This window comes from Maniola jurtina, chromosome 27 (genome assembly GCF_905333055.1).
Source record: "Maniola jurtina chromosome 27, ilManJurt1.1, whole genome shotgun sequence".
Classification (NCBI taxonomy): domain Eukaryota; kingdom Metazoa; phylum Arthropoda; class Insecta; order Lepidoptera; family Nymphalidae; genus Maniola; species Maniola jurtina.
In genome coordinates this window covers 2,996,535-3,021,330 of record NC_060055.1, presented here as the reverse complement: position 1 = coordinate 3,021,330, position 24,796 = coordinate 2,996,535, and the positions used below count along the sequence as shown (strand labels likewise).

At 37.6% G+C, this 24,796-nt stretch overlaps 2 protein-coding genes across 4 annotated transcripts in view; one reads left to right on the top strand and one right to left on the bottom strand.

Annotated features, from left to right (window-relative positions):
• The window catches only part of LOC123878959 (coatomer subunit zeta-1), a 29,498-nt gene extending 24,078 nt beyond the window's left edge, over positions 1 to 5,420 (bottom strand). For 2 of the 3 annotated variants that reach the window (XM_045926357.1, XM_045926359.1), the window contains exons 1-5: positions 5,014 to 5,302; positions 4,153 to 4,298; positions 2,770 to 2,869; positions 1,547 to 1,680; positions 836 to 926 (exon numbers count right to left, since the gene is read on the bottom strand). In XM_045926357.1, coding sequence (XP_045782313.1) covers positions 836 to 926; positions 1,547 to 1,680; positions 2,770 to 2,869; positions 4,153 to 4,298; positions 5,014 to 5,046 — 504 coding nt within the window. In that variant the 5' untranslated portion in view covers positions 5,047 to 5,302. Of the gene's footprint in view, positions 1 to 835; positions 927 to 1,546; positions 1,681 to 2,769; positions 2,870 to 4,152; positions 4,299 to 5,013 lie in introns of all 3 variants that reach the window. The other variant, XM_045926358.1, reaches the window with a different exon arrangement.
• Positions 5,421 to 12,429: 7,009 nt separating this feature from the next.
• The window catches only part of LOC123878938, a 30,327-nt gene continuing 17,960 nt past the window's right edge, over positions 12,430 to 24,796 (top strand). The window contains exon 1 of the mRNA XM_045926315.1: positions 12,430 to 14,941. Coding sequence (XP_045782271.1) covers positions 13,321 to 14,941 — 1,621 coding nt within the window. The 5' untranslated portion in view covers positions 12,430 to 13,320. The remainder of the gene's footprint in view (positions 14,942 to 24,796) is intronic.

The window sequence follows — 24,796 nt, the reverse complement described above, 5'->3', positions numbered from 1 at the left end:
CCCAGCTTTTTCTTTTACTCAGATACAAGTTAGCCCTTGACTGCAATCTCATCTGGTGGTAAGTGTTGATGCAGTCCAGGCTTTCTTATTATTTGTATAATCGTTTACATTGTCATAGGATTTTATTTCTTCATAGGTGTGCTTATGTAAGTAAAAAAAATGTTTGGAGAGAGAATAATTTGTAAACACAGGATGTGACCAAAACGACCTAGTAAAAACTTAGCGTTATTATTATTCTACCTTAACACAATTCAATGCCAATAACTATTATCTTGTAGTTTTAGTGATTTAGTATTTTTCAAACCCGCATTGTATAGCGTGCAAAACTCGGGTCAATGCCCTACTGCATTGACGCGGCATTGACTTGGAGTGACCTATATACGAAACTTTTGTTGACCTCTAGCGTCAGCCAGATGTTTTATTTGCAATATACATATCGTGAACTTTTGAAAAAAATATAGGTTTTTTTTTAATTTTTTTCGTAGTTTCTTTATGGTATCTTATCAGTAATCATCACACTAATATTATAAAGGCGAAAGTTTGTGTGTATGTGTGTATGTTTGTTACTCCTTCACGCAAAAACTACTAATTGGATTTGGCTGAAATTTGGAATGGAGATAGATAACATCCTGGATTAGCACATAAGCTACTTTTTATCCCGGAAAATCAAAGAGTTCCCACGGGATTTCGAAAAACCTAATTCCACACGGGCGAAGTCGCGGGCATAGGCTAGTCAACACTATCACCTATCTTCGTTTTGGCTAGCGTTTCGGTTACACCCTGTATGAATGTACAAAGGAAATCACCAGAAAAGCTTATTAAAGTTGTCCATTACCTGAACTACGGTCTGTTCGCCCAGAGGCACGTCCTCAGTGCGTAGGGCGGCTCGACCCACTATGGAGGTCGGGTCGGAGTCCAGGATGATGCTGAAAGTAAAATTATTTCACCATTAAAAAAAAAAGATTATCAGCCATGCTAATCATGACTAATATTCCCCTTTCCCCTCCAACTAAGCGCAAAGCTGTGTTAGGAGTAGGTACGACAATAGTGCAAGGGGTGGGGTTTGAACCGCCGACCTTTCGGAATTCAGCCCGCTCCTCAACCGTTGAGCTATTGAGGCTCATTAGTCAGGATTTTATTGATTCTTTTTTGAAGTTTGCAAAAACTTTCTTTTGGCCAAAAGCACCGACGCAATGTAGCTCGCTTATCGGTGTTTTATCGGTTACTGATGCCCGCGTGGATTTAATATGTTTTCAAAAATCCCGCGGGACCTCCGATTTTTAGGGTTCCGGCCCTCAAGAGGAAAAAACGGAACCATTATAGGATAACTTTGTTGACTGTCTGTCCGTCCGTCACGACAGACAGACAAAAGAGTGATGCTATTAGTGTTCCGTTGTTTTTTTTGAGGTACGGAACCCTCGATGCGCGAGTCTGACTCGCCCTTGGCCGCTTTTTATATTATGCTTGAATCACTAAGGTCTGAGAAGAGACCCGTGCACAGTAGTAAGCTGTCAATGTGTTGATGATGATAATGATAGCTACTCACCCTCCATCACAGATTTCATCAAACGCCAACATCACAGCATCCAAACTGTCCATAAGTATGCGCTTCTCTACATTTCTTCTGAGCAGAATACTGACTGACTCGTACAGGGCGTTCAGTACTGATTGAAGGATTAACTGAAATTATAATAAGTTTTCTGTAATTTAATAGGATATTTTAACCTTTTTAGGGTTCCTGATTGATCTATTAACACACAGCTTAAACTATTGGACCGATCGGGCTGAAAGGCATGCATATAGGCTATTACGTAATGCTACTAGGTACCTGCTATGATGTTTCAACATATACATTATACATATTATAGCTATCACACTAATATTATAAAGGAGAAAGTTTGTGTGTATGTGTGTGTGTGTGTGTGTGTGTGTGTGTTTGATACTCCACGCAAAAACTACTGGACGGATTGGGCTGAAATATAGAATGGAGATAGATTATACCCTGGATTAGCACATTGGCTACTTTTTATCCCGGAAAATCAAAGAGTCCCCACGGGAATTTTAAAAAACCTTCATCCACGCGAACGAAGTCGCGGGTATCAGCTAGTTACCTATAAATGGTACTAGTTCTCACAAATTAGTCGATACTAGAGCTAATTTCTTAAACTGGACCCTTTCAAGTAAAGATGTTCATATAAACCTGTGAGGATGATACTGCCATTGGCGCAATTCAAATGCAAGAAACAATGCTGTATTGTCTTGACAATACAGCATTGTAAAGTCGAAATCTCCTGAGGATGCTCCGGTGTCGGGGCGAAACGTGCGTCGAGAGTAGTGGAAAAGTCTTGTGTGGTTGTGCATGTGAGTGGTGGTGGCAGTGCTTGCTTGAGAACTTGGCTTTATTGCTTGGTTGGGGAGGTAAGCGGCGCTTAGCTTGTAACTGCATGTTTGACCATACAGATTTTTTCAGCTGGCGGGTTATAGCAAAATAATTTTTAACTGTTTCTTGCTAATCATGAACTTCCGCAAAGTAACGCCTCATTCTATCCAACAATTCAAATGCCATAAGCCTAGGTTGTTGTATTAGTTTACAAATTGCGAATAACCAAATTAAATTTGAATTTCGCGGGCAGGCCGTCGCATCCACCGGTATTTTTTTTGAAGATTATATTTTTTAATTTTAGACTTAAGTACCTATGTTTTACACTAGCATATTAGGTAAGGTTACATGTAGTTAAGTGTTGAAAAAAAATTTTTTTTTTTAATCACCTCATTCTCGTGTGAGCTTCCTATGACATAAAAGAATAAGTCAACATTGCTCTTGTATACACAGGTCATCCCATCCAGTATTATGATCTCCGCATTGGCCCTGGAAATAGCAAAAAGTACAAAAACTCAATATCAGAAAAATATCACATATTTTTTTTTGCTCCCTTGTCTGTCTTTACAAAGATTAGCCAATATCAAGTTTGTAGTTATTTGTAACAAGTTAGGGGAAACTATACAAGTATGGAACCCGTCGGTGCCGGCGCTCGCCGACAAACGCACGGCACCCCCTTAGAGCACTTTCCAGTCAGTTTTAACAAAAAAAAAAAAAAAAACACTCCAAAAAGGCAGAGCACGCCCGCCAGCTAACACCAACACAGAAGAAGTCCAATATCACATATATACAGTATGTTTGATAAATCATAAATGTTGCCTGATATAAATAAATTATAATAATTAACCATTTTAGGCGACTGGGGTTCTGTGGCAGTTCGCTCGAAGCCAAGATGGAAAAAGTGGTTATGCTAGACTCTTTGACTTCCAAATTGATTGAATGAAGACTTTAAGAGGGCTCTCTCCGTCACTCGTTTCATACAATCGTAGTTCCAATTTCATTTGAATATTAAGCAACCAAAGTCCATGAAATTTGCAGACATATTCTAGAAACTAATATCTATGTCTGTGGTTTTCCAGATTTCTGTTAAAATATTCGGTTTCAAAGTTACGCGGTCTTAAAAAATTTCATACAAATCTTTGAGCCCCTCTAATTTTAAAACTAAATATTTTTAGAAAAATCTAAAACACCACAGACACAGATATTAGTTTTTAGAATATGTCTGCAAAATTTCATGGACTTTGGTTGCTTAATATTCAAATGAAATTGGAACTACGATTGTATGAAACGAGTGACGGAGAGAGCCCTGTTAAGAAGCAACAGTGGCCGCAAACAGGATTTTTTGATTGATTGAAATATTTTTTTTATTCTGTGGCAATTTTTTTTTCATGCACATGCATAGTGCACACTGTGGAACTAACTCCCTTCAGTGGTGTTCTCACTAGATTTGAACATCACCATTTCATTCAAGAGACGGATCAACAAATTTCTGAAAGCCTGGCAACACAATGATGGTACCTCTGGTGCTGCAAATGTTCACGGGCAGTGGTAATCACTTACCATCAGTTGACCCCTGTGCTCTTTTACTTATTTTTCATTAAAAATATGTCAGGAGATTACCTTCTATATCCAAACTTTCAAACTGCCTTTTTAATTTATGGACTAGTGCTTGGCTGCAATTGATGATGATAATGGCAGCCTAAGATGGAGCACCCTTGAATTGAAGGACCTCTTTATAATACTTATGTAAAAGACAGATAGATTGTATTTACCTATGTGTTTTATTAAACAAATTCTTCTCAAATGCCTTTTGCTCCTTGGCAGTTGGTAGCACATTTTTGTCATAATACTTAGCCAGTATTCTGTTACCATCATTGTCCAAGATGCACATGCCTTTTACTATGTAGAGTGTGGGTTCCTGAAACATGATATTCCTTAATAATAGAAAAGACATACAGCAGATGTAATTTATAACAACGTCAGTTGTAACAAATTTTTGGCTATAACATTTCTCATTCAACATAACACAAGGAACTTTCCTTGAATTTAAAGCATACTTTTAAAGGAAAATATTTTTGCTATACAAAGATTTTGAGTATATCAACTTGTTTTAATGAATCGTTTGTAACAAGTTCTTAGAAATACTATGCAGATGTTGCGACCGAGTCCACAGAGAAACCATAGGGTTCCATCTTCTGATTTCGTCATCTAAAGTGTGACTGCTAGCCCATTTGACTGACATTGGCAAAAACACTATAAATTCAGCCAACCACATCAATTACTGGCTGTCTTCTGGTTTCGTCATCTAAAGTGTGACTGCTAGCCCATTTGACTGACATTGGCAAAAATACCATAAATTCAGCCAACCACATCAATTACTGGCTGTCTTCTGGTTTCGTCATCTAAAGTGTGACTGCTAGCCCCTTTGACTGACATTGGCAAAAATGCATGAATGTAGCCAAAATCACATCAACTACTGGTATGCTGGCTTGCCATTGCCTTGTATACCAGTACTGCAAACCTGAATCTTTATGCTTACAAGTACCTTTTTGGTTATTTTGATGAAAAAAAATATTGTTATCATAGAAACAAGAAAACTACAAATGTTACATATAACATAGTAATTTACTTACAAATAAAGCCCCTTCCATTGTAGTGTAAACCATTTTAGCGTTAGTTACTTAAATTTCAAGGAATTTTAGTTTTTCACAAGTTTTCAATCTTTTTCACTGATGAGTTTTGCTTTGAGGGCTGTAATGCCGTAGGCGACAACAAATTGATGTGATTTTCTGCAAAATGCAAGAGAATTATGTCAATTTAATCCAGGTTAAAGCATTATTTCTTTAGATTTAGGAAATTGCAATTTATTTACAAAATTACAGCAAGCCGAGTTGACGTGTTCAAGACGTTTGACGTTGTTGTGATTGGCTGAATTTATGGCATTCTAATTCCAACAACGCATTTTAACCAATAGTAAGCGAGCCTTAACCAATCAGAGGTAATTACGATCATGATATTGTAGCTGTCATTCTACCGCAATCTTTTTTTTTTTTTTTTCTTTAAATCTGGCTTTACTCTGATAAGCCAATGTCAAGTTTGTGATATTTTCAAGTTATTGAATTTATACAAGTATGGACTCCGTCTGCGCCGGCGCCCGCCGACATACGTGCGGCGCCCCTTTAGAGCGCTTCCCAGTCAGTTCCACCACCAAAAAACACCAACTAACACAAAAACCAGCCACTCTTAACAAAAAAAAAAAACACTCCAAACAAGCACAGCACGCGCGCCAGCAAACGCCATCACAGACGAAGTCCTACCCCGCAATCCTTCATCCAAGACCGCAATCATGTGTCAAGTGTCAAGTCATATTTTTTTTAATTAACTGGTTTTGTGGCAATTTATTTAATTCAGAAAGTAATAATACAGATTTTCACAAATGTTAAAAATACTTACTTAAATATAAAAATTATAAAACTGGTTTTACGGCTCTGGGTTCTAACCTTTGCTTTTCAAGTCATAAGTCACCACAGACAGTTTTCCGGGTTGTTACTTTGACATGTAGTGGAGGGCAAAAACAGTAAAAATCTGAATTAACATTGGCGGAATTATTGCGGTTATTCTGTCTCGCTCACAATAATTATGTGAACATGCATGATACAGCTTAGCCAACGTTTGAGCCAACTGCCGCGTTTGAGACAAACACAAATGTGCGCTCAGACTCAGAAGTTTCGCTTGAACGCTTTTTTTAAAGCCCCGCTTTTTTAATTTTAACGAATTTTGGAAGTTTCTATTTAATAATTCTTAAGAAATAATTTATTTTTGACATAGGCATCAATGCATCGTCCCAATTAGCCTAGAACATTTATGAAAAGGCACCTAGGTACATTATTAACTTAGAAATAAGAACTTATTTAGATGAACATCAAAGAACTCGAATATATTCACGCCTTTCCTATAATAGAATATCTAATTTTGGGATTAATTATTTTGTGTCATAAATATAGGGAAGGTTATGGCGTGCATAGCATAGGCAAAAGACGCGTTCCTTTGAAGTCACCGAATCAAATTACAAAGGAAAACTTGTACAGCTACCAGCTACCTATCTACGTATTGTTACTATAAATACCTACCTACTTAATTTAGAAACAACAAAGTTTTTATGGATTCTTTCTATTTTTGTTAAAGTAGCAGATATAGGTAAATATATAAATCTCCAAAGGGGCAAAGCCTACAATTCTTGCTTGCTTACAAACTGTGCTTATAAACAAACAAAGCGCTTGGATCGGTGTGCCCTGGCAACATGGTTAACAATTTCTCTTCATGGGATACTGTTAGTCATGGCTAATTGACCTGGCAGGGAGGAGGGTGCTGTCTGCGCGTCCCTCTGAGTGTCCCGAGTAGAGGGCGCAGTAGATGCAGGTATGGGGCATAGCCACAGGAGCGGAGGGTGTAGCTGTGTTGGGTGGTTGGTGATGAGGTTTCATCACCCATCCAGTGGCTGCCCCACCGGTCTCTCATCTGTCCAGTTTGTTGACGAGGGAGATGTTGAGGATGGGAAACGTGGAAAGGGAATTAATTGCCCTCCCCGTGAATCCTAGCCCTCGGGAGGACCTGTGGATGATGGACATGGGGTGGTCCGTCGCTCACAGTGTGGTTCTCGGGTTGGTTGGCCTGCTGTGGTTCCGGCATGCCTCTAACGGTGTTTGGGGGCACGTAGTGTCCCAGTGGTGAGTCTGCTGAGTGGCGGAGTAACGAGGAGTTGTCGGTCCCTTGTGCTCCGTCGTCAGCGGTGGGATGGAACTTCGTGAGATTTTTAGTCGGTAGGAGTCCGACATAGCCACTGTGCTCCCCCGTGGCCGATGGTATCCATGGCTGATTTTCCTCAAGAAAAAAAACTGGCTAAGTGCGAATCAGACTTGCGCACTGAGGGTTCCGTACTCGGGTATTTTTTCCAACATTATAAATCAAAAACTATTATGCATAAAAATAAATAAAAATCTGTTTTAGAATGTACAGGTGATATGATATCCCACTTGATCTTACTTTGAAAATTGACGGACGGACGGACGGACGGACGAACGGACAGACAGACAGACAGACAGGCACGAGATTAAGAAAAAGAAGGATCTCCGAGGAAATTCCTAGAATATAATATTTTACTAATAGGTAAATAGAATAAGAGCCAACAGTAATATATAGCCCTTCCTTATTACGCTCTAATTGATCCTTCCTCGGATTAAATATCGCGTTTCGCCGTCTAATTGCTACCGAAATGTTTCAAAATACAACTTGAAATAGATTCCTGAAGTGTAACGATCTCGGTAAACGATTTACCGACAAAAAAACTAAGGCACGGAGCTTCGGCTGGTATGTGAGAGCTTTATAATTATAACTTTTACTAGCTTTTGCATGTGGCGTTGCTTAAACTTTTCTATAATATTAATATTATGTTCATTTAAGGATGCGTTTTCACTGAAGCGGAGCGGAGCAGAAACGTGTGAATCAGTGTTGCCAGTGGCAGATAGTCAATTGTAACACGAGACATCTCAAAATGTAACATTTTCACGAGAAAAGTAACATTTCCTTATTTTTCGTGGAAAATAAAAGTAATAAGGTACACAGGTTAATATTATGCCACTTTATTATACAAAAATTTAAACAGTTTTCTTGTCCCATTAGTTAAGCTTAAAAAGAATCGTAATAATAATTGTTGATTGAATAAATTGACTGCTGATCCTGAAAAAGAAAAACAAATCAATATGTAAAATAATAATATACCAACGGATCTAAAAATGTCTTTGAATAGCTATAACTTATTTTGTTAGGTAATCAATTTATAATACAAGTGTAAATTAAAAATTTATATCACCCCGACAAGTGAAGGTTACATTAACTAGAAAAGAGCTGATAACTTTCAAACGGCTGAACCGATTTTCTTTAATTATAGCTAAGAACACTCTCCATCAAGCCACCTTTCAAACAAAAAAACTAAATTAAAATCGGTTCATTAGTTTGAGAGCTACGATGCCATAGAGAGATACACAGATACACACGTCAAACTTATAACACCCCTCTTTTTGGATCGGGGGTTAAAAAGATTAAAATCGTCTTATATTGGGCGATCTGGCAACACAGGACTGTTTGAGTTTGAGACATAGAGATATGAGAGGCTACGCACTAGGTGGACTTTGTCTGTGTAGCGTTTCATGGCGCGCGTGTGGTGCCTTTTTGGAGCGTTTTTTTTTTTGTTTAAAGTGGCTGGTTTTTGTGTTTCACTGGCGTTTTTGGTGCTAGAACCATGCTGGAACTAACTGGGAAGCGCTCTAAAGGGGCGAGGGGCGCCGTGCGTATGTCGGCGAGCGCCGGCACAGACGAAGTCCTTACTTATATAGTTTCCCTAACTTGAAAATATCTACAAACTTGACATTGGCTAATCTTTGTAAAGCCAGACGAGAGAATTAAAAAAAAACGCACTAGGTAGGTACGCAGTGAAGAAAATTACGCGGGAATTTCAAATTCGTTTTGTTAACTGAACAATACTAGGTAGGTACCTAACTACTTACCTTGGTCTCAGCAAAGAGATCGATAGATTCGATAGCAAAACTCAAATTTTAAGTTACGCCGGCCGGTATCTACTCAGCTCGCTCTCATTCCTGTAAAAAAAACCGAAGTTACCTACAACAATAACTACCTAAGTAGTAAATAGCTAAATGAACTTCTGGAAACTAATGTGACTTAATAATAAAATGACCGTCAATACAAAAACGAACTGCTTTCAGTTGCAAATACTATGACTTTGTTTTTGCATTACTGATTCCCTAATTAGTTAACTACTTACTTATTTACTTAAAACTACATTGTATACAACGTTTACTTACCAAGCAAGTAGTGTTAGCAACACATATACACAGTCGATAAGGATAACGAACAAACCAATCACTTTCGAATTTTGACGAAATAAAGATACAATTTTTTTTTTGTACTTAGATAGGTACCTACATAACTACAATATCACTACCCCGCAACGAATAACTTTTTTTTTTTTTTTTTCTTTAATCTGGCTTTACTCTGATTAGCCAAAGTCAAGTTTGTGATATTTTCAAGTTATTGAATTTATACAAGTATAGACTCCGTCTGCGCCGGCGCCCGCCGACATACGCGCGGCGCCCCTTTAGAGCGCTTCCCAGTCAGTTCCACCACCAAAAAACACCAACTAACACAAAAACCAGCCACTCTTAACAAAAAAAACACTCCAAACAAGCACAGCACGCGCGCCAGCAAACGCCATCGCAGACGAAGTCCACGAATAACTTTATTATCCAAAACAAAGTTGAGTCACAGAGAAAAACAAACAAAACACTTTTTTAATCACAGAGTAATTACAAAACAAAGTGAACTTAGACCAATAACTTAGAGAAAGTGAAATAAACTAACAAATGGGTCAATACATAGAGATCCTTCATCCAAGGGTCAATACGACAAACGAAAACTGTTTTGGATGCGTTCCGTTTCACGATTATTTTTGGTTTGCTGGGAAAAATTTGAATATTTTTATGAAGTCCTAAAAGTAACGTAAAGTAACATTTTGAGTCGTGTAACATGAAGGAAACATGAGGGGGTCAAAAGTAACGTAAAATGTTACAAAAGTAACATTCTGGCAACGCTGGTGTGAATAGGTCAATCAGCAGCTCGATTGCAATAGAATGACAACTACTGTGTCACGATCGCAATCATCTCTGATTGGTTGATGCTCGCTTATTATGTTACTATTGAGTACAATATTGTTAGAACAAGAATACCATAAATTCAGCCAATCACAACGATTGTGATTGTAATAATGATTGATGCAGTTTTCTCGCAATCGAGCAGCTGGTTATTGTTAGATGAACGAACAGACTCACTGTCTATTGGTTTTTTATATCAATATTATCTGATGCCCGCGACTTCGTCCGCGCGAACTTAGGTTTTTCGAAATCCCGTGGGAACTCTTTGATTTTCTGGGATAAAAAGTAGCCTATGTGCTAAACCGGGATATTATCTATCTCCATTCCAAATTTCAGCCCAATCTGTCCTGTAGTTTTTGCGTGAAGGAGTAACAAACATACACACAAACTTTCACCTTTATAATATTAGTGTGATACAGAAAGATATTTGGAGTCCTAGTTATGATGGCCGGCTATTTTGGGGCGAACATTCATAAATATCAGCGGAGTAGGCTCATCTAAATCATTTTAACGCCAAAACCCGACTTTAAATCGATGTCTGCGGTGATATTTACATCATGCGATACGATATTGTCATGATTATTTTTAATTTGTTTATGATTAACTAGATTATGCTCGTGACTGCATCCGCGTGGTTGAAAGTTTTTTATAAGGTTCCGTACCTCAAAAGGAAAAACGGAACCCTTATAGAATTTTCAAAGTAAGATAACTGATTCATTTGATACCCCACTTGGTAAAGTGGGTTATCAAACGAAAGGGCTTTTGTATAAGAAAGATCTGTTCCTCAAAACAGATTTTTATATAATAGTTTTTGATTTATCGTGCAAAATGTCGGAAAAATACCCGAGTACGGAACCCTCGCTGCGCAAGTCTGACTCGCACTTGGCCGGATTTTTTTTCATGATACAAAGTAGGTATCTCTGCCCGTCTCTAGGATGCGAGCTGTCTTTGTACGCGTCAAAATCGATTAAGCGGACGGGTCGTGAAAATATAACAGATCGGTATAATTTACACGTAGGTAATCTCAGAAAAGATCTGAGTTACTCTCAAGTAATCCCTCAAGTTGCACATATAGAGTTTTACTTCAATAACATAATAATTATAATTATTACAATAATGTTTTTTTTAAACTTTAGTTCTACGCGCATTTAATGAATAAATGATATATCGTGTAGCGTAAAATCCACAGCTGCTGTCAAAAGTGCTGCACTGATACATGTCACGCTGCAAATACTATGACAGCTGTAAATATTGAACATCACTGAACAAACACGCAATTGTTGTCCCAATATTATAGCGTCATAATAGCGTCCAAAGATCCCTGATTTATGACGAAAGACTCTTAAGTGTATATAGTATAAAATCCACGTATATCGTGAGGTATAAAATCCACAGCTTCTGTCAAAAGTGCTGCACTGATACATGTCACACCGCAAATACCGTGACAGCTGGTGAACTAATATTGAACAGCACGGAACACGCACAAATATGTTAACTATCCCAATATCATAGCGTCCAAAGATCCCTGATTTATAACGAAAGACTCTATAGTATAAAATCCACGTATATCGTGAGGTATAAAATCCACAGCTACTGTCAAAACTGCTGCACTGATACATGTCACACCGCAAATACCGTGACAGCTGGTGAACTAATATTGAGCATCACGGAACACGCACAAATATGTTCTTCTTCTTCTTCTAGTGCCGTCTCCTATCGGAGGTTGGCAATCATTAAGGCTAACTGGATCTTGTTCACCGCTGCTCTAAACAGTGACCTCGTACTCATGTTAAACCACTGGCGAAGGTTTTTGAGCCAGGATGTTCGTCTACGGCCAGGTCTACGCCTGCCCTTTATTTTCCCTTGCATTATGAGCTGCAAATATGTTAACTATCCCAATATCATAGCATCCAAAGATCGGATAGATTTATAACGAAACTAACTTTGCCCGAGAACTCTTTGATTTTCCGGGATCAAATGTTATTTAATCCAGGGTATAATCTATCTCCCTTCCAAATTTCACCCACATCCGTCCAATAGTTTTTGCGGTGCGAAATGGTGTGATTCGATTTGATGCGACTCGATGCGATGCGGTGCGGCCTGATGTGGTGTGATGGGATCATAGATATGTATGGGATGCGTTGCGATGCGATGCGATGCGTTGCGTTGCGATGCGATACAATTCGATGTAGTGCGATGTGATGCGATGCGGTGCCATGCGATGCGATTCGTTACGATGCAATGTGATGCGATGCGTTGCGATGCGATGCGACGGATGCCTGCCTACGGATATGACGTACAATATTATTTACGAAGATACGGAACGCAACCGTCAAGCTGACATGTCGCAAAATCAGCTGTTCCTTATATTTAATTTAACTTTAAGTAAATTTAAATAGAAATATGTGAAAAAACCAGTGTGAAACTGTTATTAATGATTAAGTGATTATAAATATTGTAATAAATCGTGACATGCAACTATAAATAAGCGACACAACCAGACAAAGGACTCGAGTACAGAGGGCGGCTGCCGGTGTTTGAAAATTAACTGCTTTAACCGGGGGAGTATTGCTTTTAGTACCTAATTTAATCTTATATTTTATGTATTTGAATGTTGTTTTACATAATTAGGTTAGGTACTACACTCACAACTCTCATTTTCTCGACAACATCGAGCCACGCCCCTCCTCACATTAGGCAAAAACCTTTCTCCACTTACTTGACAAATAGTGGAAGTATAGTTGGAGAATAACGAATGCTGCCTCAGACAACACTAACATTACACAATACTTACTCACAACTCTTCATTTTCTCGATAACATCGAGTCACGTCCATCCTCACAATAGGCAAAAACCTTTCTCCACTTACTTGACAAACAGTGGAAGTATGGTTGGAGAATAACGAATACTGCCTCAGACAAATTACTAACATTACACAACACATAATATATACAAAGTCTATCGCTAAATAATAACTTTTAAAAGTAAATAGGTACAAAGTGCACACCATATTATGATATAATCTTTTGGTGCAGTTAGTGTAGGTGTAGACATACCAAATTATTTATATAAATTTTATCTCTCTAAGTCTGTGAATCTTTGTCCTTTTTTCTCTGTTTTCTAAGACCATTCTGTCTCCATATCCTGTAAACTTTTCTTTCTATTTTCCTTCACTCACATATATTATTTGGTGTGTTTCAGGATTTTATATACACAATGGCACCCACAACCAGGAGGGCAGCAGTAATGGAGGAGCAAGAGAAACTAAGAACTGCCCTCCGGGAACTGAAGTCGCTGAAACAGCTAAATGAACAGTTGTTGAAGGAACAAGAGGACAGTGAAGTTGAGTTAAGAGCCATTATTGCCAAGAACACTCAATTGAAGGCTGAACTAGCTGACTTGAATAAAGTTCATACTCTGGTACTCGAGGAACGGGACCAACTCCAGGATGCAGTTGGCTCATTCAATCAGTGCATCCAAACTTACGATGAGGCTCTTAGCAAGATTTCTATGTTAGAGAATGAATTGAGTAGGGCTCAGAAAACAATTGATGACCTTCAGTCTCAATTGCAAAGTTATGAAGCAAAGGACACAAATAACTTATATGACGAACTGCTCACTTCATCCTCAATAGCGCCAGTAGTGACCATCGATCTGACATGTGACAGTCCTTGTGCTAGTGATACTAATCCACTACGGGAAGATAACTTAGTAAACTTAAATAGCCATAATAAAATAAAAAAATATATTAAACTTAACAAAATTATCAGGAAAACACAAAGATTGACAAAATGTCATAAAACCTATACAAGAAATATTTCATCATTACAAAAGGAACGTTCCCAATTAGTAAATAAGCTTGATGCTTGTTGCATATCCTTAACTGAACTGCAGAATAAATATGATGTGGATGTTCAAACCCTAAATGATGAAATTTCCAAATTGACTCAGTCTCTTCATAAAGTTACCGACCTATACGAGCTGTCACAAAAACAGGTCCATGAGCAAATACTGGCAGCGGACCAATTGTTAACATTAAGTAACTACAACATGGCTCGTTTTGAGTCATTAACAAATAGGTATGATTGTTCTCCAAATGTACCTATAATTTGCCAAAATAGCCCTACAGTGCTCCCTGTGAAAGCAGATACTTGCCCAGAGCAGTGTAGCATAGATGTTACGGTTCCTTCATCAGACAATATGAATCCCTCAACTAAGCCAATAAAACAAACTGTAATTATTTCTGACAGCTTAGGTAGAGGGCTCGGCTCCATGATGAGCTATTACTTAAAGCATTCAGTGATTAATAGATGTTCCCCTGGTGCTACTTTTTACCATTTAATTAATAATTTAAATGAAAAATCATTGGATAGCAATACAAATGTCATATTGTTGTTTGGGGACAGTTTACAAGTCAAAAAACAACAGATTGTAAAATGCATTCAAAAATTACTAATTTTACATGAGAAAACCAAATGTAAATTTGTCTTGTGTGCCTTTCCTTATTCTGGTACATTTAATAAACAACAAAATGAGAATATACATACATTAAATTTGAAAATGTATAATCTGACAAAATATTATAGCGAAGCTATTTCTTACTTTGATATTAATAGTTTTACTAATAAGTTTAGATTGACCGGTGACAGTATGCATCTTCCAAAGAGATGCAAGATGCATATTGCTTCACTATTAGCATATAATTTAAATGATTCAGTTACAAGTGTTGTAACAAAGTCTCTTGACTCTTATACAAACCGTACGTCTAGTACTAATATTTTCTGTATTGACTCGAGTACTTCCAGTACTAATATTTCAATTATTGACTCAAGCAATGGTTTATGTACTATTAGGAACCCTACTGCTTGTTTAAACTAGATAGTAAGACAACGGAGGAGCTCTGTAAAATGAATACTGTACATCAAAACATACAGAGCCTCACCGGCAAGGATGGTAAAAATTTTAAATCAAGTAGTAATACAACAGACAAGCAATGTATGATTAATCTTGTACACCAAAATATACAGGGCTTGTCTGGAAAAGAATATGAAATTGAACTTTTTATAAAAAAATTAGATATCGATATTCTATGCCTTACTGAGCATTGGCTCAATAGTTATCAATTAATTGTCAATCTTGGAAATTATTCATTGTCAAGTGCGTTCACAAGAAAGAAGGCTATTCGCGGAGGATCTATGATAATAACCCGCAACAACATTAATTACAAGGAACGAAAAGACATTCTTAATCTTTCGGTTGAACGCACTATTGAGCTGTCCTGTGTTGAGCTGGAGCGATATATTATAGTTTGCGCATACCGACCTCCTTCGGGTGACTTTTCTCTGTTTGAGGACGTCATGGAGGAGGCACTGAGGCGGATATGTAGGTCATCAAAAAAAATATTGATTTGTGGAGACTTTAATATTGATATTTTACTTCACACCTCCTTTACAGACAGATTACTTAACTTATTTAAAAGTTTTAATTTAGAAAACATTTTTGTTGAGCCCACACGTGTAACTGCAACTTCAGCTACTTGTATTGATAACATTTTTGGTGATTGTAAAATTGTTAAAAAATCCATTATCACCACTCTTAGATCCGACCACTGTGGACAAATGATATCTGTTCCCAGCTCTCAACAAAATATAACAAAAGTTATAAAGTATAGGCCAGTCACCACCAAAAAAGTAAGGCAATTCAAACTTAATATTTTATCTACTTTACCTACAATTGACCTTACACAGGGTGGTCCGGATGAACTCTATAAAGCTTTTTTTAGCTGTATAAACTCCCAATTTAATTGTATTTTTAAAGTCATAGAAAAAAGATTGTTTAAAAATCTTAAATTTAGTGAGTGGGCTACTGCTGGCATTTATAAAAGTAGGAACAAGCTGTTTGACTTGTATGCAGAAAAGCAATATAATTATACTCCAACATTTGTTCAGTATGTAAGAAATTATTCAAAATTATTTAGAAATGTTTGCACACAAGCTAAGTCAATTCACATAAAACAGAAAATTATTAATTCTGATAATAAAATCAAAGCAGCTTGGGATATCATCACAGATGAAACTGGGAAACGTAAAGTGGAAAATAATAAATTGGAACTTAAAATTAACAACCATATTACTGACTCCGACTTAGAAATAGCAAACGTATTTGAGGACTTTTTTCGAAACATTCCAGTTACCACTACCAGTTCCCTTAACTCGTCGCCAACGGAAGCCTACACTCTTCTAAGGAGCAATGTTTCTGAGTGCAGTGTATTATTTAAATTTGAACACGTTACCCCATATGATATTGTTAAAGTATTCAAATCGCTACAGTACAAAAAAACCGGAGACCTATGGGGAATTTCAGTAAAAGTAATCAGCAATATTATTGATATTGTTGCTCCATATCTTGCTCTAATCTTTAATGAGTCCGTAGATTCAGGATCCTTTCCAGATCTTATGAAATACAGTAAATTAATTCCTCTTTTTAAATCGGGTATTAAAACTGACCCAAATAATTACAGGCCAATTTCAATTTTACCGACTTTTAGCAAGATATTTGAAAAAATTATGCTCAACCAACTGCTCCAGCACTTTAATCTGAATAAATTACTTCATTCGGAGCAGTATGGTTTTACTAAAGGTCGATCAACAATCGATGCGGGCGCAATGCTTTTAAAGCATATATTCGATGCATGGGAGAACTCACAGAATGCTATTGGAATTTTCTGTGATTTGTCTAAAGCATTCGATTGCGTTTCGCATGAGACTCTCTTGGCTAAATTGAACCACTATGGAATCAAAGACTCTGCGCTTAGTCTCATTGCGTCCTACCTCAGTGATCGTATACAAACTGTATGTGTAAATGATGTGAAGTCATCCGGATCAGCCTCACTAATGGGTGTTCCACAAGGCTCTATCTTAGGTCCCTTCATGTTTTTGGTATATATAAACGATTTACCATATTTCGTCCAAAATGATTGCGATATTGTACTATTTGCTGATGATACGTCTTTGATTTTTAAAGTCGATAGAAATTATAATAATTTTGACGATGTAAATAGAACCATATCGCAGGTTACTCATTGGTTTACTGTTAATAATTTGCTTTTAAATGCAAAGAAAACTAAGTGTGTCGAATTCGCATTGCCCAATACTAAGACTATAGCTAAGAACACTCTCGATCAAGCCACCTTTCAAACAAAAAAAACTAAATTAAAATCGATTTTAGAGATTCAACTTTAGGAGCTACGATGTCACAGATAGATACACAGATACACACGTCAAACATATAACACCCCTCTTTTTGGGTCGGGGGTTAAAAATTAGCGCTATTATTATACTATTTATTTATTTATTTAGAAGCCTTTATTGCACACACATTTTACAGGAAAACAATACATAGAATACATACAACAATCACAATAATCACATCACACTATCACACTAATATTATAAAGGCGAAAGTTTGTGTGTATGTGTGTGTGTGTGTGTGTGCGTATGTTTGTTACTCCTTCACGCAAAAACTACTCGACGGATTTGGCTGAAATTTGGAATGGAGATAGATAATATTCTGGGTTAGCAGATAGGCTACTTTTTATCCCGGAAAATCAAGGAGTTCCCACGGGATTTCGAAGAACCTAAATCCACGCGGGCGAAGTCGCGGGCATCGGCTAGTAACATAATATCCAAACACAATCTAGTACCAATAACCATTTGCCTTATAGCATTAGTGATTTAGAATTTTTCAAACTCGGGGTCAATGTTCCCCTACGATGCTGCATTGACCCTGTGGCATCTATCTACGCAAAGTTCGTTGACCTCTAGCATCCGTCAGATGTTTTATTTGCAATACATAGCGATTTTAAAGAAGGCCCACTAAAATAAGCGATCTGAGGGAGTCAAACAATACAAATTTTATAACATCGTGAAATTGGGCACCCACAAAATCGGTTCGATGGTAGGATCAAGCCAAGCCCACGATCTTCAGCAATGAAGGATCAATCGGAGATAGAGAGAGAGAGAGAAAGGTTATAATAAAGGCCCCTGCCCGGCTAGCATGGGCAGTAGATAAAAATTATATCCCCCGATTATATCCACTGATGTCATAGAAATCAGTGGATATAATCGGGGATATAATTTTTATCTACTGCCCATGCTAGCCGGGCTGGGTGATTTTAACTGAGGTTTTTATATCATCGCAAGGATCTCTAAATTCTGGCAAATTGACGGGCGTCACAAATCGATTTTCGTCTCAATGACTTCTTAATTGTTAACACGGGCTTTTTATTTGTTGCACCATTATAGTACTTGTCTTTGATTTTGAGTTGATTGTGGGTGCAGTCGTGTGGAAAAGTGTTTTACAAACGAATATAATTAATGGCTGTAGTGAAACTTAACACATATAAAGTTGAAAACTAAAACCCAATTGCGATCGTCTTAATAAACGCTGAATTATTATATTAAAATTGTTTTTTTTTTTTTTTTTTCTGTCCCTTGGTATATTTAAATGTTGTAATAAACTCAGAATTTTCTCCTCTTTCGTTTGACATCCCACTCGATACAATAGCAAAAAAATAATTTGGAGACCCCCACTATTGTTAATGTTATATACGTTAGGGCAATTTTTTTCGTATAAAATGTAGCGTCACCCGGACCTTTACAACGAATCAACTGACACCTCATTCATCAAAATCGGCCCAGTAGTTTAGGCGCCACGGTGGAACACACTGAATCTGGATACAAACATACATACATAAATACATACATACATACATACATACATACATACATACATACATACATACATACTATCCCTGGATTGCATGCTGTCTCTGTATTTTTCGACAAAATCGGTTAAACAGATCGGCCGTGAATAGCTAGCAGATAGACAGACATACACACTTTCGCATCACTATCCATGCAAACGTGTGTTTGTTTGTTGGTTTGTAAAACCTAAATCTACGCTGACGAACTCACAGATCATCTAGTTCGTAATAATTATAATACCTATATGTAATCACTTTTCTTCAGGTGTGTACGATAGCGTGTGATTCGGTCATGGCGAATAGTGTGGGCTGAATCATATCACACCGTGAGATGTTAAAGGATTGTTAATCATTTCTAGGGTTCCGTACCTCAAAAGGAAAAAGGAACCCTTATAGGATCACTTCGTTGTCTGTCTGTCTGTCTGTCAAGAAACCTCTAGGGTACTTACTTCTCGTTGACCTAGAATCATGGGCAGGTAGGTAGGTCTTATAGCACAAGTAAAGGAAAAAACCGTAAATTTATGGTTGCATCACGAAAAAAATATTAAAATGTCTTTTATTTCGTCAATAATTTCATTTTAAATTCTTTTTTAACTGACTTCGAAAAAGAAGGAGGTTCTCAATTCGTCGGAATCTTTTTTTTTAAATACTATATACTAGCTGATGCCCACGACTTCGTCCTCGTGAATTTACGTTTTTCAAAATCCCGCGGGAACTCTTTGATTTTCCGGGATAAAAAGTAGCCTATGTGTTAATCCAGGGTATATAACCTATCTCCATTCCAAATTTCAGCCAAATCAGTCCAGTAGTTTTTGCGTGATTGAGTAACAAACATCCAAGCATCCAAGCATCCAAACATCCACAATTTCACATTTATAATATTATTAGGATTAGGATAAAGAATTGCTAACGAATATTTTATACAGCTTTATTGCTCTCCTGTAAAGTAGACTTTTTTGACTTACGCACTTTACTGACGATAATTCGAACCCGTGCCTTCTTGGTTACTCCTAACTATTACACCACTGCGACCTTTTTACAAAGATCTCACCATAAACAACAAAGAGTGTCTCAGTGAGAATAATCTATAGCCACGACATCTGATAGGTATACCTACCGGTTCTGTACCACCAAGAAAACTTATATCTGACATTTGTGTCACAGTGTGCACACGGCTTTAGTCGCGTAGTACTATGATGGATGACGGCAGAATTATATTAATGTGTACCTTACCTTACCTTGTATACAGGGTGATTTTATTTTATTTTTATTTGTATTGAAAAGGCACAGAAAACAGGTGGTAACTAAAAAGTACTAAATATAAAAACAATGGATTAGGATCTAAGTAACAATCCCTAATATGTGTACACAATATTACCTAATAATTAAATGTATTATATTTTATGGCACCGTGAAAATGTATACACGGTTAAACTACAATCCATCTCACGAGATTGTGATTGTGTGATGTGCACCAAGAAAACTTATAATCTGACATTTGTGTCACAGTGTGCACACGGCTTTAGTCGCGTAGTACTATGATGGATGACGGCAGAATTATATTAATGTGTACCTTACCTTGTATACAGGCTGAATGTGTGATGTGCACACCGTGCACCAACAAAACTTATAATCTGACATTTGTGTCACAGTGTGCACACGGCTTTAGTCGCGTAGTACTATGATGGATGACGGCAGAATTATATTAATGTGTACCTTACCTTGTATACAGGCTGAATGTGTGATGTGCACACCGTGCACCAACAAAACTTATAATCTGACATTTGTATCACAGTGTGCACACGGCTTGAGTCGCCTAGTACTATGATGGATGACGTTAATTTACCTTACCTTGAAGAGCCCATAAGGCGGTGTAATAATTACATTGCTTATATTGTAATGGCTCATAATACGTCAAATAGTACATTGGATATTTACATAAAACCTACCTACCTACAGTAAAATTTTGTTTTTATTCCGGGAACTGAAAACCTACGGAATACGTTTCCACGGAATATTGAAAACCTACATGAAGTCGCGGGTATTATCTAGGTAATCTTATTACATTTGTAGTTTGTGTCTGTTGAAAAGAGCAACCGCCGAGTTTCTTGTTGGTTCTTGTCAGGCATTCTGAACCAGTGGTAGATTCCAAAACACTTATAAAAGTTAATTTGAATAAAAAAACTTTATATTTCTATTTCAAAGCGAGAACGAGTTTATTTAATTTAAAATGCAAATAAAATAGGAACAGCCTGTATATTAAGGCAGTGTCCAAATGATCTATAATGAAATATGGGCGTCCGGTAAAATATAGAGGGCTGACCTTTGGAGACATGTGGAATGTTCACTTGGGATTGTTTTAGTGTAAGTACCTTAGTATATGTACCTACCTGTCTGAGTTAGATGTTTTGGTATCTAACTAAAGGAAGAGTTAATCAATAAAAAAAACATCAGTTAAAAAACGAGTCGGACTCACAAAGGAAGGGTTCCGTATAATGAACCATCGTATAAGAGAGATCGTACAATATGTACCTACCTACTTTTTACCCGACTGCGGCAAAGCCAAAAGGAAGGGTTATGATTTTAGCAGTCTATGTATGTATGTATGTATGTATGTATGTTTGTATCCAGATTCTGTGTGTTCCACCGTAGCGCCTAAACTACTGGGCCGATTTTGATGAATGAGGTGTCAATCGATTCGTTGTAAAGGCCCGGGTGACATAGGCTATATTTTATACGAAAAAAATGACCTAACGGATATTACATGAAAAAAAATGGGGGTCTCCAAAATATTTTTTTTGGCATTGTATCGAGTGGGGTGTCAAGGAGAAAGGAGAAAATTCTGAGTTCATAAATATAAATGTACTACAACATTAATATAAATATACCAAGCGACAGAAAAACAATTTTACTATAATATTTCAGCGTTTATTAAGACGATCGTAATCGGGTTTTAGTTTTTAACTTTATCTTGTTAATCATAAATAGCCTATGCCACCCGGACCATATTAAAGAGTCATCACCTCATTTATCAAAATCGGCTCAGTAGTTTAGGCGCTACGATGGAACACACATACCTAAATACCAAACAAACCTAAATATGACTTCGTCTGTGTTGGTGTTAGCTGGCGGGCGTGCTCTGCCTTTTTGGAGTGTTTTTTTTGTTAAAACTGACTGGAAAGCGTGGCGATAAAGGTGCCTAGGGATGTTGCAACTAAAATGTCTTGCTTTTTATTTTCTTTTGGCAGTAATTCTAAAACTGTGGTTCAAATAGGTAACTTTCCATACTTAATATTTTTTAATGCTTAATTGTGTCTGTCTGACTGCTAGTTTTCACGGCCCATCTGTTTAACCGATTTTGACAGGCACAAAGTTAGTTTGCATCCCAGAGAAGGATATAGGCTACTTTTTATCTCAGAAAATCAAAGAGTTTCCACGGGATTTTTGAAAAATCTTAGTCAAAGGGATGCAGTGGTGGGCGTATCATCTAGTTTTTAGTACATACTACTAACAACTTAAACTTTTTTTTTAAGTGGCATCACGATCTGTGTTTCCTACCAATTACAATCCGAGTATCTTTAAAACAAGAGTGAATAGGCACCTTCTAGGTAAACGCGTCCCATCTTAGACCACAAAATCACTTTCCATCAGGTGTGATTGTGATCAAGCGCTTACCTATAGTACTTAAATAAAAAAAAGTAGTGAAACGAATAGCCAGCCTTTTATTTCCCTATCAATAAGCAATCGTAACAAAGGGCCCTATAAAGGCGCAGTGTTAAAAGATGGCCGCCATTATACGTCAATGAGACGACTGATTGCGTTTCACGTCCGCAGCAGACCTCCGCCGCGAAACAGCAGCGAAACCGCTGCAGTTCCGCCTCGACTTGTGTTGTAAGTAGTGTTGTTATGGATATCCATATCCGTAACCGAAACTATCGGATATCCGAAATAAAAAAATATCCGTAACCGTAACTGAATCCGTAATAAAAGTTTTGGATAGTTTCGGATAGGGCGGAGTCTAACTAAATACTACACTCGTACGAATTAACTGTGCACTCCGCTATAATGCGACACCTTCATCAGTTCACATTTTACAGTTCCTTAAAAAATTAATATCCGTAACCGAAACTATCGGATAATCCGAAATAATTTAATAGCCATAACCGTAACCGAAACCGATATTATTTTTTACCAATATCCGTATCCATATCCGGATCCGAAATTATATATCCATAACATCCCTAGTTGTAAGAACTGCGAAACATCAGCGAAACTGCCTCATATTTGGTGACTAGATAATGCCCGCAGCTCCGCGTGGATTGGTCAGATCCCCTGCAGCATCAGAACTGAGGAGTTGGAATCCAAATTTGTTATGGAACAATTTCGCAAAGTTCCTCTATCGATCAAAAAAAATTATGCAAACCGGTTCAGAAATCTCGGAGATATCAATGCATAGGTAGAAAAACACAACTCCTCCATTTTTAAAGTTAAAAAAGTAGCCTATGTTACTCCTTGGTTAATCCTCTACTTGTCTGTGAAAGTTTCGTCAAAATCGGTTCAGCCGTTCCGAAGATTAGCCTTTTCAAACACCCCTCTTTTTGGGTCGGGGGTTAAAAATGGTCATAATAAAAACTATTGAAAAGAGATTTTCTCTTAAACGCCAACATCAAAGGAAAAATTGTTCGCCGAAGTTTGACGTTTACCGGAAGCGCCCAGCCGGCCATCTTGCCTGCGACCGGAAGAAGCCATTTTGAGGTGTCAGCGATTGATGTAGAGTTGAAAATATATTAGACATACCTAGTTAAACCAGTTACGGCGACTGTCCGGAGCTGGTAGTGAAAGTAGAAATGTTTCTTGGTTGTGAAATAGTTTAGTAAATCGGTTTACATAAAATTAAAGCTAGGTACGTCCGTACGCTCCGATACTGATGGTAAATAACGAAGGCAGCGAGAATATTCTGCATTCGGTATATATGGGCGTTATTTGATTCTGTGTGCCTAGTGGGAGATTTTTAACCTATTCGATCGCGTAAAAGTTAACTGCGTTTTGTATGGAATTGAAACAGCGCCATCTAGTGACAAGAAGATGGCGCTGTTTCAATTCCATACAAAACGCAGTTAACTTTTACGCGATCGAATAGGTTAAAAATCTCCCACTAGGCACCCTGGTGGCACGTTTCCCTGGAAGTGATTCAGCGTAACAAATATTAAGTTTAAATCTTTAATTTATCAATCAATCAGTTACTTGTAATATTTTGTCAATACATAAATAAATTACCAAATACGTTAGTAATTTTCTAAAGTATTTTTGACGTGACAACGTCTTATAATTCGATAGAGCCGGCTGCACGCACGAAAAAACATGACTCATGCGGCGTTACCTCGCTCTGAGGCGTTCCATGTAAGGCTTGAAGTGCAAGCGAGAGCGCGGAACGAGCGACAAAGAAGCACAATCGGCCTTTGTTGTCACGTTCAACTATCGTCAGTAAACCGACTTGACAGACAACCAATTTTTGTTTATAACTTTCATACAAGCGAATGCTTGTTATTTCCTTTACTCATGAAGAAAAATCGCTGTAAGCAGTGCCGTGCACGAGTGTACCAGAATGTCGACCAGCAGGGAGAAGTGGCGAATGCTCGTGAAGCGTGTAACATCTGCCCCCCAAAACGTCACTTCATGATGACCACGACCGCTCTGCCAAGAGTGTTACGACAAAGAAGAAGAAGATGAATAAAAAATAAAAGTTTGCCATGTCTACGACATGTGTAGTTCTATGGCGGCAGTTAGACATGTCCATCGGAAGCGGGCGTGGCACGCTTTTACAAAATTGCCAGATGTCTGTCTGTTTTCGTTTTCCATCAAATAAAAATTGGAAAATGCGATTTATATTTCTCGTAGACAAGGGTTCCGTATACAAGACTAAGGGCC